General features: G+C 46.2%; 1 protein-coding gene across 1 annotated transcript in view; it reads right to left on the reverse strand.

Moving 5' to 3' along the window:
• POC1A (POC1 centriolar protein A) overlaps nt 1-15,260 on the reverse strand; it is a 125,285-nt gene that overhangs the window by 20,464 nt on the left and 89,561 nt on the right. Inside the window, exon 10 of the mRNA XM_069206099.1 lies at nt 4,514-4,705. Coding sequence (XP_069062200.1) covers nt 4,514-4,705 — 192 coding nt within the window. The remainder of the gene's footprint in view (nt 1-4,513; nt 4,706-15,260) is intronic.

Below are 15,260 nucleotides of genomic sequence, written 5' to 3' on the forward strand. Positions count from 1 at the left end.
ATTTCCTCTGCTCTGCGGGGAGTAGAGTGCGCCCATGGCTTTAGCAGTGTCCGTGTCCTTTTTAAGTTTCTCAATCGGCGTGTCCACTTCTGGACCGAACAGTTCTTTTTCGTTGAATGGCATATTGAGAACTGCCTGCTGAATCTCTGGTTTAAACCCAGACGTTCGTAGCCATGCATGCCTTCTGATGGTCACAGATGTATTTATTGTTCTTGCAGCTGTGTCTGCTGCGTCCATGGAGGAGCGTATCTGGTTGTTTGAAATGTTTTGTCCTTCAACCACTTGCTTTGCCCTCTTTTGTACGTCTTTGGGTAGATGTTCAATGAGATGTTGCATCTCATCCCAATGGGCTCTGTCATAGCGCGCAAGAAGTGCCTGTGAGTTAGCGATGCGCCACTGGTTTGCAGCTTGTGCTGCGACTCTCTTTCCAGCTGCATCGAACTTGCGGCTTTCCTTATCTGGGGGTGGTGCGTCCCCAGATGTGTGGAAGTTGGCCCTTTTCCTAGCTGCTCCTACAACGACAGAATCTGGTGGCAGCTGCGAAGTTATGAAAATAGGGTCTGTAGGAGGCGCTTTATACTTTTTTTCCACCCTTGGTGTGAAAGCCCTACTTTTGACCGGCTCCTTAAAGATGTCTTTTGCGTGCCGAAGCATACCAGGGAGCATAGGCAGGCTTTGGTAGGAGCTGTGGGTGGCAGAGAGGGTGTTGAATAGAAAGTCATCCTCGACCTGTTCTGAGTGGAGGCTTACATTGTGGAATTGTGCTGCTCTAGCCACCACCTGAGAATATGCAGTACTGTCCTCTGGTGGTAATGGCTTTGTAGGGTATGCCTCCGGACTGTTATCTGACACAGGGGCGTCGTATAAGTCCCATGCGTCCTGATCCTGGTCACCTTGGCTCATGGTGGTGTGAGCCGGGGAATGTGATGGAGTTTGTGCTGGCGAGACGTGAATTATAGGTGGAGGAGAGGGTGGCGGAGTAACCCTTTTCACCATTTTTGTTTGTGGTGTTTGGTCAGTTTGAAATTCCAGTCTTCTCTTTCTCCTAATAGGGGGAAGGGTGCTTATCTTTCCTGTCCCCTGCTGTATAAAAATAAGTTTCGGCGTATGGTCTACATCGGTGGATTGCAGGTCTTCCTCAAACCTATGCTTTCGCATTTGGGAGGTCATTGATTGCTCTTCGGTATAAGAGCCTGAAACTGGGTCGGTTGCAGGTTGTTTCGGCACCGAAACCCTGTCTGCATCTTTTTTCGGCTCCGAGGTGGCTTTTTTCTTTTTCGGAGTCGAAACATCTCGGCGTCGATCTTCATCGGTGCCGCTGTCTCGGCATCGAGCCGTGTCTACACCGCTATCTCGGTGTCGATGTATGTCTCCAGCACTTTCTCGGTCCCGAGAAGGCTGCGTGCCGGTGTCTCGACCGGAGTCGGACGGTCTCGGCACTGATTGGGCCTTTTTCGGTGCCGACGGTTGGTCACCGAATTTATGGGTGGAGCCATGGCCTGGTGGCAGTGGCGTCCCCTGGGCCTTGACAATCTTCTTATGAGTGCTTTTCGACGTCTTACTCACGGTTCTTGGATCGTCGAGTTCCTCGGAGTCCGATTCGTGTATCGAAAAGGTTTCTTCCTCTTCCTGTACCTCGACCTCTCAGTGCGCTGTCGGCGTGGACGCCATTTGAAGTCTTCTTGCTCGACGGTCTCACAAGTGTCTTCACTGTGCTCAGGTGATAGGCACAGGTTACAGACCAAGTGTTGGTCTGAATAGGGGTATTTTTTGTGGCATTTGAGACAGAAACGAAACGGGGTCCGTTCCATCGGCGGTCTTCTACACGCGGTCGGGCCGAGCAGGCCCCGACGGGGATCGAAAACTACCCCGAAGGGCTCCGGAGCTCTTCGATCTTCGATGCGGTGTTGATTCTGACTACGCCGATCCCGAACGCAACAATACCGACGAAAATCTTCAGAAATTTAGCTGTTTTTCCGTTCCGAAACTCGGAGCGACAGGAACACGTCCGAACCCGATGGCGGAAAAAAAACAATCGAAGATGGAGTCGACGCCCATGCGCAATGGAGACAAAAGGAGGAGTCACTCGGTCCCGTGACTCGAAAGACTTCTTCGAAGAAAAACAACTTGTAACACTCCGACCCAACACCAGATGGCGAGCTATGCAAAACATGCGTATCTACAGCGACAGATGCCATCGAACACTGTATTTTTCCCTAAAAACGAGACACAGTACTTCAGCGATGAAGATAGGGCTAGTTCAAACCCACGGCACACCAAATAACAATTTCTGGTACAGTGAACAGTAAAAGCAGAGCTCCGCCAGAGGACTCCCTCACACATGACGTGCAGAAGAAACCTAGCTGTGGTGGCCTATAGGCAAGTAGGAGAGCTGAAGCTTCCATTCCACCTCGCTGGCAGAAGTTTGGGTTCTTTCAAATGAGTTGGATGTGCTACGAAAGATGCTATGTTGTTTCAGGCCTATGGACGTTTTGCATTGTACACTGTATGCCATAGATGTTTTACACCGTTTACTGCTTTATTATTGTAGCAGGGATCGTCAGCCAGACGACGGGGAATAATTCAAGCTTGAGACGATATAAAAGATCTAATGTTGGAGAAATTTAATTTATATATGTTTCCCACCAGAACCACCCCCTCTCCAGGATAGTGCCTTTTCTACATTGTTCCCGGTGGAGGATTTGGGGCAGGAGGGGAAAACTCATCCTGCCTCTTTGGAGGGAACAGTGAGCTTGCTGGGGGGAGCAGCCTTTACTACCACTCAAGGTAAGTAAAGGTAAGTATGTATATATACCGTACACAGTCTGGTTACCTCACTCGCCACACAACATTAACTATAAGTCGAGCCTTCTCTATGAACTGATTATACCCTTGCATATTACATAACTTATAGCATGTGAAATCCTAGCATCCATAACAGTTATGACATTTGAAACAGCATGTGTGAGAGCACATTGCACGGTAAACTGACAAGTTATAGTTAAATGTAGAGTGGCGAGGGAGATCACCAGAATGTGTACGGAGGTGTGCGACATAGTAATCTGAAGGCGGTGTGTAAATTATAAATGTAAGATACATATGTAATAAAGGCGCTGCCCTGGCAAACTCACTACCACCTCCAGAGCAAGAGGACGAGTTTGCTATCTGCTACCCACATCAACATCTCATCCATCAAATCAACACCTTCCCCGAAGACTGGAAGTGTGGTGCACAAAGACATGGACTCTTGGAGGAAGGAAAGAAAGTTGGAGACCAATGTATATTTCATCCCCAAATACCCAAGGATTTCTACCTCAATGAGCTGATGTAATGACATCCATCCTAATGACAACTCTATCAAGTTCTACACTGATGAAACAACTTCTTCAGAAAGGCAATTTCCTGCGCCTATCAAGTTCTGTTGCACGAAGGGAGGAAGACACCTCAAGGACGCTATCAGCGCTATTGGTGGCCCACTGCGCAGGGGAGATGCTACCACCGGTTTGTACGGCTGTTCAACGAAGAATCGCCACACACTGACACACAATTACTACACGGATGCTGCAGAAAAAACTGTGGTGGGAAAAGGGTCCTTCAACATCAATTTCTGTAAGGTGTGCCTGGTTTTAATTTTTCTCCCCATCCACTCTTTTGAGCATTAATCATTATTATTAAATGTGGAATAGCGATTGCTATTTTGACTCACGGGAACCTACTAAAGATCCATTACTGTGCCTGTAGTACAGTTCTCCAAGCACTGGTATCTTTCATGGATTTACAGGCAGCCTACCAGCCTCTCCAGGCTAATGGCCCCAGCCAATAATTGTTTTCACTTGTTGCTCTCTGCTACTAAAGTTGTATTCTTTGCAGACTTGCAGATTCACTTACATCTCATACTGGTTTCAAAGGGTTGTGGGTGAATGGGAAACATCAATGGTTACTCATCGTAACTCTGGGTCTACCTGAATGCACAAACACCAACCCTTTTTTTTTTTTTTTAAACACTTTTTAGAAGGGGCGCTCCTTAAGAAGTGTGTAGTGGTTATCCTAACTCATGTGATTTAGAGCCGGTATGGGGAATAACCTTCACATTGCAAACGCCGTCCTAGGACGATCCGTACACGGTACAGATCAGCAGTCCGTGACACGGGGCACAGCCTACGGTGCGACTATAACACACCAAAGAGAAGAGATGGGCGGACTTTAAAACTGCCTTTTGCATGTGGCAGTGGTGCCACCTCGTCCGGACTAACCTGTTCATCTTGGTACAAACACTTCCTTTTTCACACAACTCTTTGGAACCAGAGGATGTCACCAGGCAGCTTAACAGGTGAAGCTGCAAAGGTGGCTTCTGCATATGTGAGCAGCCATCTCCTGGTACACGTTTCATGACGGTAACGCAAAGTCCAGACGGCGGGCTTCGTATACCATGGACATAACCACCATCATGGACAATTGGGCCAAGGTATGGAAACAGATGTAAAGGGATCATCGGGAGTCACAGCGCACTCACCTGAGTCAGTACGTCGAGCTGCCCCACAATGTGCTCCAAGGTGTTGGTCAGCATCGGTGGGAGGCCGGGCTGTGCAGGGTGCTGCTGCGGAGCTTCAGGAGGCGCTGCGGACTGCGGCCACTGCACTTGCGTGGTCGGGGTTTTACTTTTATTCTCCATATCAACGGGGAGTTCAGCAAAATGAACCTCTGGCTGTGAAAGCACAAATGATTGGTTAGCCGCAGAGTACAAGTGGTGCAGGTGTTCAATGTACAAGTTTAATAGAAGTTGGCACTCAGCTGCTCTTTACCAGGAGCTTGCAGGAAAACACTACATTATACCCACAGTATACAGCCATCGAGCCAGTCTCTGTATGGAACAAATACCAGACGTAGATTGTGGACTCTGAAGAGCATCCTCAGAGTACCTTTCTAACAGTCTGGATTTCATTGCTGCTGCTCTCTTGTCCTGCACAGTTAATAATACAGAGGACCTTTGATTCTTTGCTCCGCCAAAAGTATACATGACACATTTCTGACACACAATAATATATCACAACATATGTTATCTCTTTTGGAGTAGTACATAATCCTAGAATATTAATCACAAAGCTGGAAGGCCAATACCATGTATTATACTAGTATAGATGCACTGCAGACAAGGGAGATGTAGACAGACATTTCAGTTTGTTTTGATTCCTGATGTTTTTGCGGTGCCCTACGGTAATGATATGTTGAGGACAGTGGACATTGCGACCTCACAAACTGTTGAAGACAATTTTGCTGGACACTTGTTGTCTTTGCCCAGGAGTATCCTGGCCTTTGTGGCCCACGAAGAACTAGGTCTTGGTTCTACTTCCAATTCAATCACACTACATCCCTTAATCAGATGGCTTTCGATATGGTCTAATGATGATCTTGTGTTAAACAAGGACATATTGGAGGATTGTCTGAATCGTGAAGGTGTATTTAGGATAAAAACGGTTGCATTATGTCAAGTCTACTTTTTAGGTTGTGTCTAGGCAGCGCGCATGCGCTGTCTTCAAGACCTGCTGTATTCAGTAAAAGGACTTTGATCCCGCCTGCTGCTTACAATAGGTTAACTCCAGTGTCGCTCTTCTTTGCTGCCTCCTAACTGGTTTGCGCAGCCAATGTCACTTCCCTACTTAGTGGAGGACCACTGGGGAAGTACTATATTTTTACACTTCAGGAGTTCTTTTCAGGGACTACTTTTTTTTCTTGGCTGCTCGCGTTACACTCTGGGTGAGTGTTCACAGACGCTAGTGATTTTTCTATTTTACTGTGTGGAAAGGAACTTTGTTTCTTTTCTTTTTTTTTTTTTTTTTTTAAAAACAACCAAAGCAGATCCCTCCCACGCCCAGTTGCGTCCACAGCCCACTTTAATCACTTAAAAATAATGCAGTGTGCGAGGAATACGAGGCTCTTAACAGAAGGTTGCTATTCCACCAGTTTTGTCCCACTGTGTGCACTTTTGTGTGTGTAAAAGGTCGCGTATAAAATATTTTTGTTGCTTAAAAAAAAGAATTGAAAAACATTCATACCCTCCGATTGAGTGCACAATGAACAGCCCCCGGGGCCAAAGCAGGCATCCACTTCTATGCTTCCACGTTGTTTCATCTTGCTGCTACTCTTATGGATCCCCGGCAGCGGTACGCTCATAACCTTTCATGCCGCTTTAATACACGCCCACATTGAATAGCGCCTGGGTTTTGTTCGCAAGTTCACATGTAATCACTTAAACTCTGGTCTTCTGCAAGAATTGCACTGGTTTCTCCATTTTTAAGTCGAGCGTGGAAGCGCTTCCGACCTGTGTATTATTGTGGGCTTTTAACCAGCCCACCTCATGCCCGTGACTTTCACTCATTCATGGGTTTGCCTTTCAATAATCCCTTGATATCATTGGTAAATGCTTTAGGTTCATGCTGCCTTGAGGCTGCTTTGTTACCGCCTTTGGGACTGACCAGGTCTTTTGACTGTCCTTCGTGCTCATGGCAGCCATAGCACTTTGAAGTTTCATGAAGCGCAAATAGCTACCCAGGCATGGAATTTCTATGGAAAGTATTAAATACAGAACTATAATCTGTCTCCAAACTTTTAAGTGTCAGTACATATGTGGCATAGCATACGTTTGTGTCTCGGAGCAAAGCATACTCTGTTGGCGTGAATGAAGAATGAATGAGCCTTGTAGCCCCACTTGCTGAAGGACTGAGAAGGATAGGTCAGTAGTATTCCACGTGCGGTGGGCAGTTTTGGGGTGGGAAATTTCAAATGCTGGGTACCTGCAGTCCCAGGGTCTGTCCTGCGGCACAGCGAGTTAGCAGCTGTTTAGGTTCGGCGTGGAGAGAACTGTCTAGCTGCGTAAATGTTGCCCTGGCAGACCAGAGGGCGAATTAGCCACAGGAGTTGCAAGAAATGGACCGATGCGGCTTTGCACCCCAGATGACACCTATTCATTCATTTCAGAAGGATGCTTGATTCTATACTTGGAAGTATAAGTGTATGGATTGTTACAATTGAGAAATTTTGATATTTTTCATGAAAAAGCCGTAACGGTAGTTTTTATATCTTGATAAGGTAGGTCATGCAATAACTTCAGCAGGCTCGGATCGCTTAAACCCAAAAAGAGTGAATCAAAAACCAGGCTGAAAGGTCAGCTGATGTGGCAGACCAGACCGTTCCAAAGGGGAAGTGATAACACAGTTTGCCCAGCCATCTTCACGCTAAGTCCCATCGTCATATGGAGTACCCCACCGCATCTAGAAACCCTCTTCCGTATGATCTGGTTCAGTTTGTATCTCCCCCACCTTGTGTTCCTTGAATGTAATTAGATTACCTGTGCCCAGATTGTGTTTTTCTTCTTATTTTAGTTCCAGAGAGAAGTTTTAACTTGATTCCAGAGTGTGAAAAACACAGCAATAGTGCAACACACCATTTCTGCGCATCATTTCTCTAGAATGTGAGCCTCTGTACTTCAAATGCTTCTACGCTTGGGCTCACCATGCAGGTGTTTCATATTTCAGGGCTGTACGTACACCTTCTGTTGATGAACAAGCCCACTGTTTGATTTTGGCTTCTATTGGTGGGTGCGGTGATTTTGAAAGGGCTCTTCACAATGTTAAAAGCTTCTCTGGCGCGACGCAAACGAGTTTTACAATGCTATTTATATCTGGAAAAGTAGGTATGTCCCAGTTTTTGGTCTGAATTTGCTACAGGGTAGGTTGTTTGGTCATGTTACCTGTGCTGCTGCTTCTTGGGATACATTTAAAGACACCTAGGACTCACTGTTTTATCTACAGTTCCCATCCCTAAAGGTAACCCTTGTTTCTATGCATCAGTTTGTTCATAGGAATTGAGATAAACTTTCTGATAGAAATACTTTACATAGTAACAAGTTGGAAGACAAGGTCAGTTTGTGTAGTGCTCTCCTGCCACGTGTACGGTCTCGTAGCACATATACTCAAGAAAAAGGCCTGCGACAAGTTGTTTTGCTTCAGATGTGTTGCTTGAATGCTAAACGCCAACGGATCCCTTGCGGACAATGGAAACCCATGCACAGTGCAACACTTGCAGCCTCCCCACAGTGCGCATGTTGACTACATGAACAATGGAATCCATGATGTCCTTGGGGATTGCTGTACACTGCGCCAGTGGTATCCCTATCCTCCAGGGGAATGCTGTGCCAGTTAAATACGCTGATGCTTGAGACGGCTTGGCACAGCCCTTTGATACATGTTCTGTTAGGAATGTCCAGAAATTCATACATACGTGATGGTTAACTTTTCAGTGATATTTTCTGAAACACTGTAACCATCACCCCTGTTCTCAGCTGTGGAGTAGACTTGTACAGCCAACAGTCCCCTGAATACCAATGAGAATAAGGGACGCATTCCTAATGTAACACTATCACCAGAAGGCCGGCTAAAAAAAAGTGTCAGTTCTTAATTTTGAGGAGGTTGATATAAATCACATTGTTCCATTGAACATCACCATGACTACTTGCAAGGTGCGCTCATAATGCTTCGTGTTAGCCAGCGTCTCTGATTGTGGGGGGTGAAAGTGGTATTCTAGTGGAATCAGCACGGCAGATTTAAATCAGGATGCTAAATGGCAACATTTTCATTTTTGGCTGCAGATAGAGGAAGAAGGAAAATGGAAGTGCCTTGGTTATATGCAGGGCCACTGGAATTATGTGGTAGGAATAGACCAAATTATGAGGCAGGGTTGACCAATTTATGTGGCAAGAAAAGTCCAGTTATGAAATTACAACGCCAATTCTCTTAACTCAAGCAAATGCGAGACCCGCTGCATTGCAGATGCTTGTTTAGTGTTCTTGTAATCACCAAGAACGACTTCAATCTCGAGATGCCTTTCCCGTTGTACCTCTGGTCAGTAAATAAACCTATTTAGTGATGGAGAGCACGGCAACGGCATGCACAGGATATTTAGTACCGCTTTGATAAACAACATGCAACGAAGGGCATCCGTGTTCTGCTCAGGCGTTCACATGGGATCATTCAGACTTAGGACTTCGGTAAAAATCACACTGGTTTCTACTTCTCGAGTTTGCATCTGGGAATTACGGCACTTTGCTGCGTGTTTTGAAACACAAAATCGAGTAACACTTTAATGAAGTCTGCGGATTTATACATGTAGTCTGTATGTTATTTGAATGAGATGGCGCAAATACTAGGCCGCGGCTCCATGCAAGACTCACTCTACTGTTATCTACCAGTGGTTTCAGACTTATGACTCTCTTGTAGGGGCCAAGGGAATGGAGTCTGCTCATCACCTGCACCTGCCTACAGGTTTATTTTATTTTTTAAAGTCAGTTTTTCCTGGATATGTGTCAAGGTCTTTCATGCACAAAAATATTGTAGTAACCCTGATTCTATCAGTAAAGCAGACATGAAGAGAGCTGAATGAATTGTTTTTCGTGCTTCGTAGGAACAGGCGTAAATCACTAGAACTGGTGAAGTCTTCTGCTAGGAATCACTTATGACAAAAAACACCCAGTGCATGAAACCCTATTTGACGTGGGTGAGAAAAGAAAATCACTGGTATCTCTTAACTAGGTTTAGGCTCAATCTTGCTCACTGCGTTTTAGCCGATCCAGCTGGCTGGAACCTGGTTAAAAACGTGGATCCCTCTGGATGTGCTGAAGACACAGTGCACTTTATCCAATTCTGTGAGTTTTATGCCCCATTGCATATTGTTTGTTCTTTCTGTGCTTAAGACTATGAATTGTGAGCAACCTCGGCCAGCTCTGTTATACTTGCAATCTCTACCTTCTGACCATGTCTGTTCTGCAAATGCCTCTTTTACGTGGGGCTTCTCAGGGGATGCGGAGGATGACATTTTACAGCCCTTTTATTATCTTCTATATGTTCTATTGGTATCACCTTGGTTTTTATCTTAAATATTTCAGAGGAATATCCAGACTGTTTAGGTTGTATAAATGTTTTTAGTGATGAGAGTGATCACCTGGAGCTCTTTGGAAGGGTCTTCAAGAAAAGTGGGGCTAGAAGGTTGAAAGCCTAGAATCTGAATGAGCGACAGTGGTGAGGAGATAGTTAGGGGGCGGCTGTCATGCAGTGTTGGGGGAGGGGCAGCTGGGAAACTTTCCATCTGTTCTGTTTGCCTCCTTTACTGATATGGGCTCTGTACTCCAATCACAGATAACTGCGCTAGGTGAACTCAAATTAGTCAAAACTCTAAAAATGCAAGCCCCAACAAAAGAGTCTGTCATGCCAACATACTTGTGCACTCGAGATGGGGATAAGGATATGATAAAAAGATAGAAGTTTGATTTGTCATAAAGGGGACACCTCCATCTATCTCCAAAAAACAAAGCAATTTGATCAGGACCTACTCCTTTTCACTTTCAAAGAGTGCACCAAACCCCATCCGTGTGCCAGTATCTACTCACCTTAACAGCTACATCCACACAATTTGCTTCACTTGAATGTGATGCAAGTTTGGGCCATAGGAGACAAGGATTAAATACTGAACTTCCAGGTCGCCGCATCAGCATGGAAGGCGACCATAAAGTCCACTAGATAGAACCTTGGTGGGCTAGTATTGCGCCGGTCACAATCTGAATCTATGCGTGGGGTCCAGTGATAATTCATGGGTACAGAATCAGGAATGACTTCTCTGTCATCCGGTTTGTGCTTCAAAAGAACAATCCAATTCAGGACAGCCTATTCCCCAAGGACACTGTTTGGAAGTAAGGGTGAATGTATAGAGGGCTTCTCCCTTGCACATTCCTTTTTGGGACCATTATTTTTTGCTAATTGCTCTCTGGGTCTCTTATGGTGATGTGTGAAAAGGATAATTATTTTTTTACTTGTCTGAATATTTTTGTTTCTTTTGGCTACACCAGCAGTTCTTAACCTGTGGTCAGGGGATCTCTGGCGGTCTGTTAACACCTACTCAGTGGGTCCGTGATTGCTTAAAAAATAATATTAATAGACTAATAACATGTATATGAATAAAGAACCAGGAAGTAAAAATAAAAAGTTGTAAACATTCTGTAAATGTGAAGGAATTTAAACTTGGAGGCTAAACTTTAGGGTGGTCTCCTCAGACTGATTAGTGGGAGCAGTGCAAGGGCATCAAACCGATTACAGAATGGGCAACGGGTGGTGTCCGTAGAATTTACAGAAGTGTCACCTTTCCCACAAAAATGTTTATAGTTGTTTTATATTCGTTTGTGAATTAAGTAAACTATTTTAACATTTGTGTATTTATTTGATGAATGCTTGTTTCTTTGTTTTTATGAATTGTTTTGTGGTTCAAATCATCGAATGTTCTCACGCCGGAGTCCCCGGATTCCAGTAATGACTCAGTGGGGTCCCCAGATTCCAGTAATGACACAGTGGGGTCCCCAGATTCCAGTAATGACACAGTGGGGTCCCCAGATTCCAGTAATGACACAGTGGGGTCCCCAGATTCCAGTAATGACACAGTGGGGTCCCCAGATTCCAGTAATGACACAGTGGGGTCCCCTGATTCCAGTAATGACACAGTGGGGTCCCCTGATTCCAGTAATGACACAGTGGGGTCCCCGGCTTCCAGTAATGACTCAGTGGGGTCCCCGGCTTCCAGTAATGACACAGTGGGGTCCCCGGCTTCCAGTAATGACACAGTGGGGTCCCCGGCTTCCAGTAATGACACAGTGGGGTCCCCGGATTCCAGTAATGACACAGTGGGGTCCCCGGATTCCAGTAATGACACAGTGGGGTCCCCGGATTCCAGTAATGACACAGTGGGGTCCCCGGATTCCAGTAATGACACAGTGGGGTCCCCGGATTCCAGTAACGAGACAGTGGGGTCCCCGGATTCCAGTAACGAGACAGTGGGGTCCCCGGATTCCAGTAACGAGACAGTGGGGTCCCCGGATTCCAGTAATGATTAAGGGGGAGCACAGAACCTAAAGGCTAAGAACCCCTGGGTTACCCCGAGTAGCACCCGACGGAGGAGCCAGGTCACCATTCTCTGAGCTCAGATAAGTATGAGCTCCTCTGCCGACGACTCAAAGGGCGCGAGTCCTTGTTTGAGGATTTACAGGAAGGTGAAGTCAATACAGTCCAGATGGACTTACAGGCAGAAAGCTACCGAGGCATCATGGAACAGCACTTGGAGTGTTCAATATTCAACTTAATGCAAAAACAATCGTGACAATGACGTTTAGAGATCGCCTGTTATTGGGGTCTCCGACTTGGTCCTGTCATGGGGAGAGGGAGGAGGGGGAAGTAGCCCCATTATCCCCGCTGGAAAAAAGGACATTTTAGAACAAGTTAGGTAACCTTGGTAAAAGTTTTCAGGTAGATCCTCAATTGAACTGCAGCTTCTTCACCTTGTGAATCTCCTCCAGATAGAATGATCCAGAAAACACTAAAGCAGTGCTACTGCGCGCCGGGAGGTGGTCCCCTGCGACTGTCGATGGCGTGGAAGATACGAACGGAGGACACGTATCGTGCCGACCATGTGCGCGGACATCGGTTCCTTTCTTTCTGCACCTTCAGACACGGATCTGGAGCTCTGATCCTTCTTTTCTCACCTAGAAAAGATTTTCTTCCACAATATCTTTCCACTGTGCAAGTGATGTCACCCTTTAAAATGACGGTATTCAAACCCTGTAGTGACTGGTGCACACAGATGTCCGTAACAGGCGCACGAGATGCGCCTCTGGTGCTTACGTTCTTCACATCATTCCAAGGCCTCAAATGAATGAGCCCAGATGAACCCTAAGGCCACCGGGAGCTTGAGGCGAAGCTCTACGTGGGGAAACGAGTGAAGGCTCTTGACTACTCAAGGTCCCTCAGGAAGTCTTATTTTGCTACAGTCCTCTGAACGGTAGCTAAGGACTTCACCTCCCGACTAGGGAGGGAAAAACAAATGTATTGACTGAGGTTCTTGAACCTGGCCAGGCACCGACTGAACCGCAGTTGCCTTGCAATGATGCTCTCATGGACATACTACTAGGCACTTCTGCTAAACCATGTTCTGGTCCCCCAGTCAACCAACAGGTCACCTGCCGCCACAGACCTGCTGCAGGAGGTCCTGATTTCCTAACAGCATCCAGCACCTGAAAGCGTGGTGGTACAGGTGTCGCCGGCAGAGATAACTCTAATGCCTTTCCAGCCGCGCCCATGACTGACTCAAAACGACGGGAAACTTCTGGAAAGGGAGTGTTTCCATCAGGCAGCCCTGCCTTCAGGTCTGCTGTAGTCATAAAAAGTAGCAATGATGTATAGAGTGCTTTCCCAGGCTCCCTGCTGGCAAGGGCAAATGCAGGCAGGCGAATGTTTTTGATGGTCAGAGAATTTATGGAATCCGGGTACCGCTATCAGAGCGTTCGACTACAGAGTACCGTCCAACAAATCAAATACAGGGGGCCGTGATTGTGAAAAAAGCATTCTGCTAATAACGGGGCTTTGTTTTAAGCTTAAAAAATGTGCAGCAGTAAACAGCTCAGTACTGGGACATCACTAACACGTGTTATTTATATTCAAGCTGGATGTGTGTGTCAAAAGGGACAGGACTCCAAGCACTCTTCAAAACCCCCACCTCCACTTCTAATACTCAGACTGTGGACACTTCTGCACATTAGTAAGGCCTGCCTGACCACAATAGTATGCTCCACATCATGTATTCGATTGTATTTTCAAAATAGTAACAGAACCTAACTGCAATGTTTAAGTAAGTGTAGACATTCTTAAACATTGTCAATTTATTAGAATAATTGTGAAAAATTAGGAAGTGGAGGTCAAAATTACTTTCTCACAGGGGGAGGGGGGCAACATTAAAAAAGTTTGAAGACCACTGCCCTAGGGTATGCTCAAGACAAGGTGAGGCAATCCATTCTGCACCACCTGGAGGCTTCTAAACCTGCTCTGCGGCAGGCCGAGATACAAGCAAATTTGAATAGTTCTACCTAAATGTTATCAACCCATTCGTTTCCCTAGAGGTAACAAGTCAGAAAATGTCCTAATTGACCAGAGCATGCCAAAAAAGGTGCTCGTCATGACAGAATTTGAGAGTGCAGGGATAACTTATCATCTACCATAACACATATGAGGGGAGGGAAATCCCCCTGGACAACTGTTTGTCCAATGACCTCTGATGTTCCTGAACACCAAGATCTCTATTTCATCAGCATTGCATTGTAGGTGACTCATGCATCAAATGCAAAACATCCTTCAGGTAAGCAAGAAAGGATGAAGCCTTATCTGTAGCCGAACTGAAAAAGGTGAGGAGCAGCTGAGTACCAGTAGCACATGAGAAGGTCACCAAATCATCCAATTCAATAGGTTTGGCCAAGGGGGCCATATAGAAATAAAATGAGGCTCAAAGGAGAGCCATGTGGCACTCCACATGCAAGCCTCTTCCTGGACGTGGAATGGGGTGAGAGGCGGATCTCGTTTACCTTATTCAAGAAAGGACTTAAACCAGCGCCAAGCAGAGCCACCAATACCCAGCTCACCCACCCGATGCAACAGGACAGAGTGGGGCATGGAATCGAAGGCTGCAGATAGATTTAGCAGACAGATTTATCTTCACCCAAAACAAATTTAAAAGGGCAGTTTTGGTGCTGTGCTGCGGGCGAAAGCCGACTGAGTACGGTGGGTGAAGGAGATTCTACCTTTTATGAATATCAGAGAGAATTCCTCGATGGACAGCCCAGGGGGCAGTTATCGCGAGCCATTCTCCTTCACGAACTCCACCGGCCTCCTTCTGGACCTCCGAGGGCCACGTTTACTCCAATATGGCCACACAATTATTCATGTGTGCCGAGACACTGTGTGCTCTTGTACTTGGAAACCAAAACCCTAATCAGTGAGTGCTCAGACCCTTCCACTGATGTACCTAGTGCAGGATCACCGCTCATCCAGTGCCTGGGGCAGTGTTATCCTGCTAGGAGAGCCCTTGCACATCCAACCATCATCTCACCTCTGTCTCAAAGCCTGGAACCTCTGCCGGGGTTAGATAGGAAGGGATTTCCATGAGACTACTGACGATATATCATCTGAAAAGATTTACATGTAATTTTACTTCCAAGCGTTTATTGACAGGAGTGGGTAGAGGGTAATGGTCCAGTTCAGGGGCCAAAGGGAGACAGTGCAGAGATCCTCACAAGAGGAAGCCTCCAGCACCAGAGTTTCATCCACACTGAACTGAAGCCTATTCCTTTCCATTCAATCCATAAACTCCAATATCCAGCACCAGTGGGGTGGGATCGAAGC

This window comes from Pleurodeles waltl, chromosome 9, assembly GCF_031143425.1.
Source record: "Pleurodeles waltl isolate 20211129_DDA chromosome 9, aPleWal1.hap1.20221129, whole genome shotgun sequence".
In the NCBI taxonomy this organism is placed as follows: Eukaryota; Metazoa; Chordata; class Amphibia; order Caudata; family Salamandridae; genus Pleurodeles; species Pleurodeles waltl.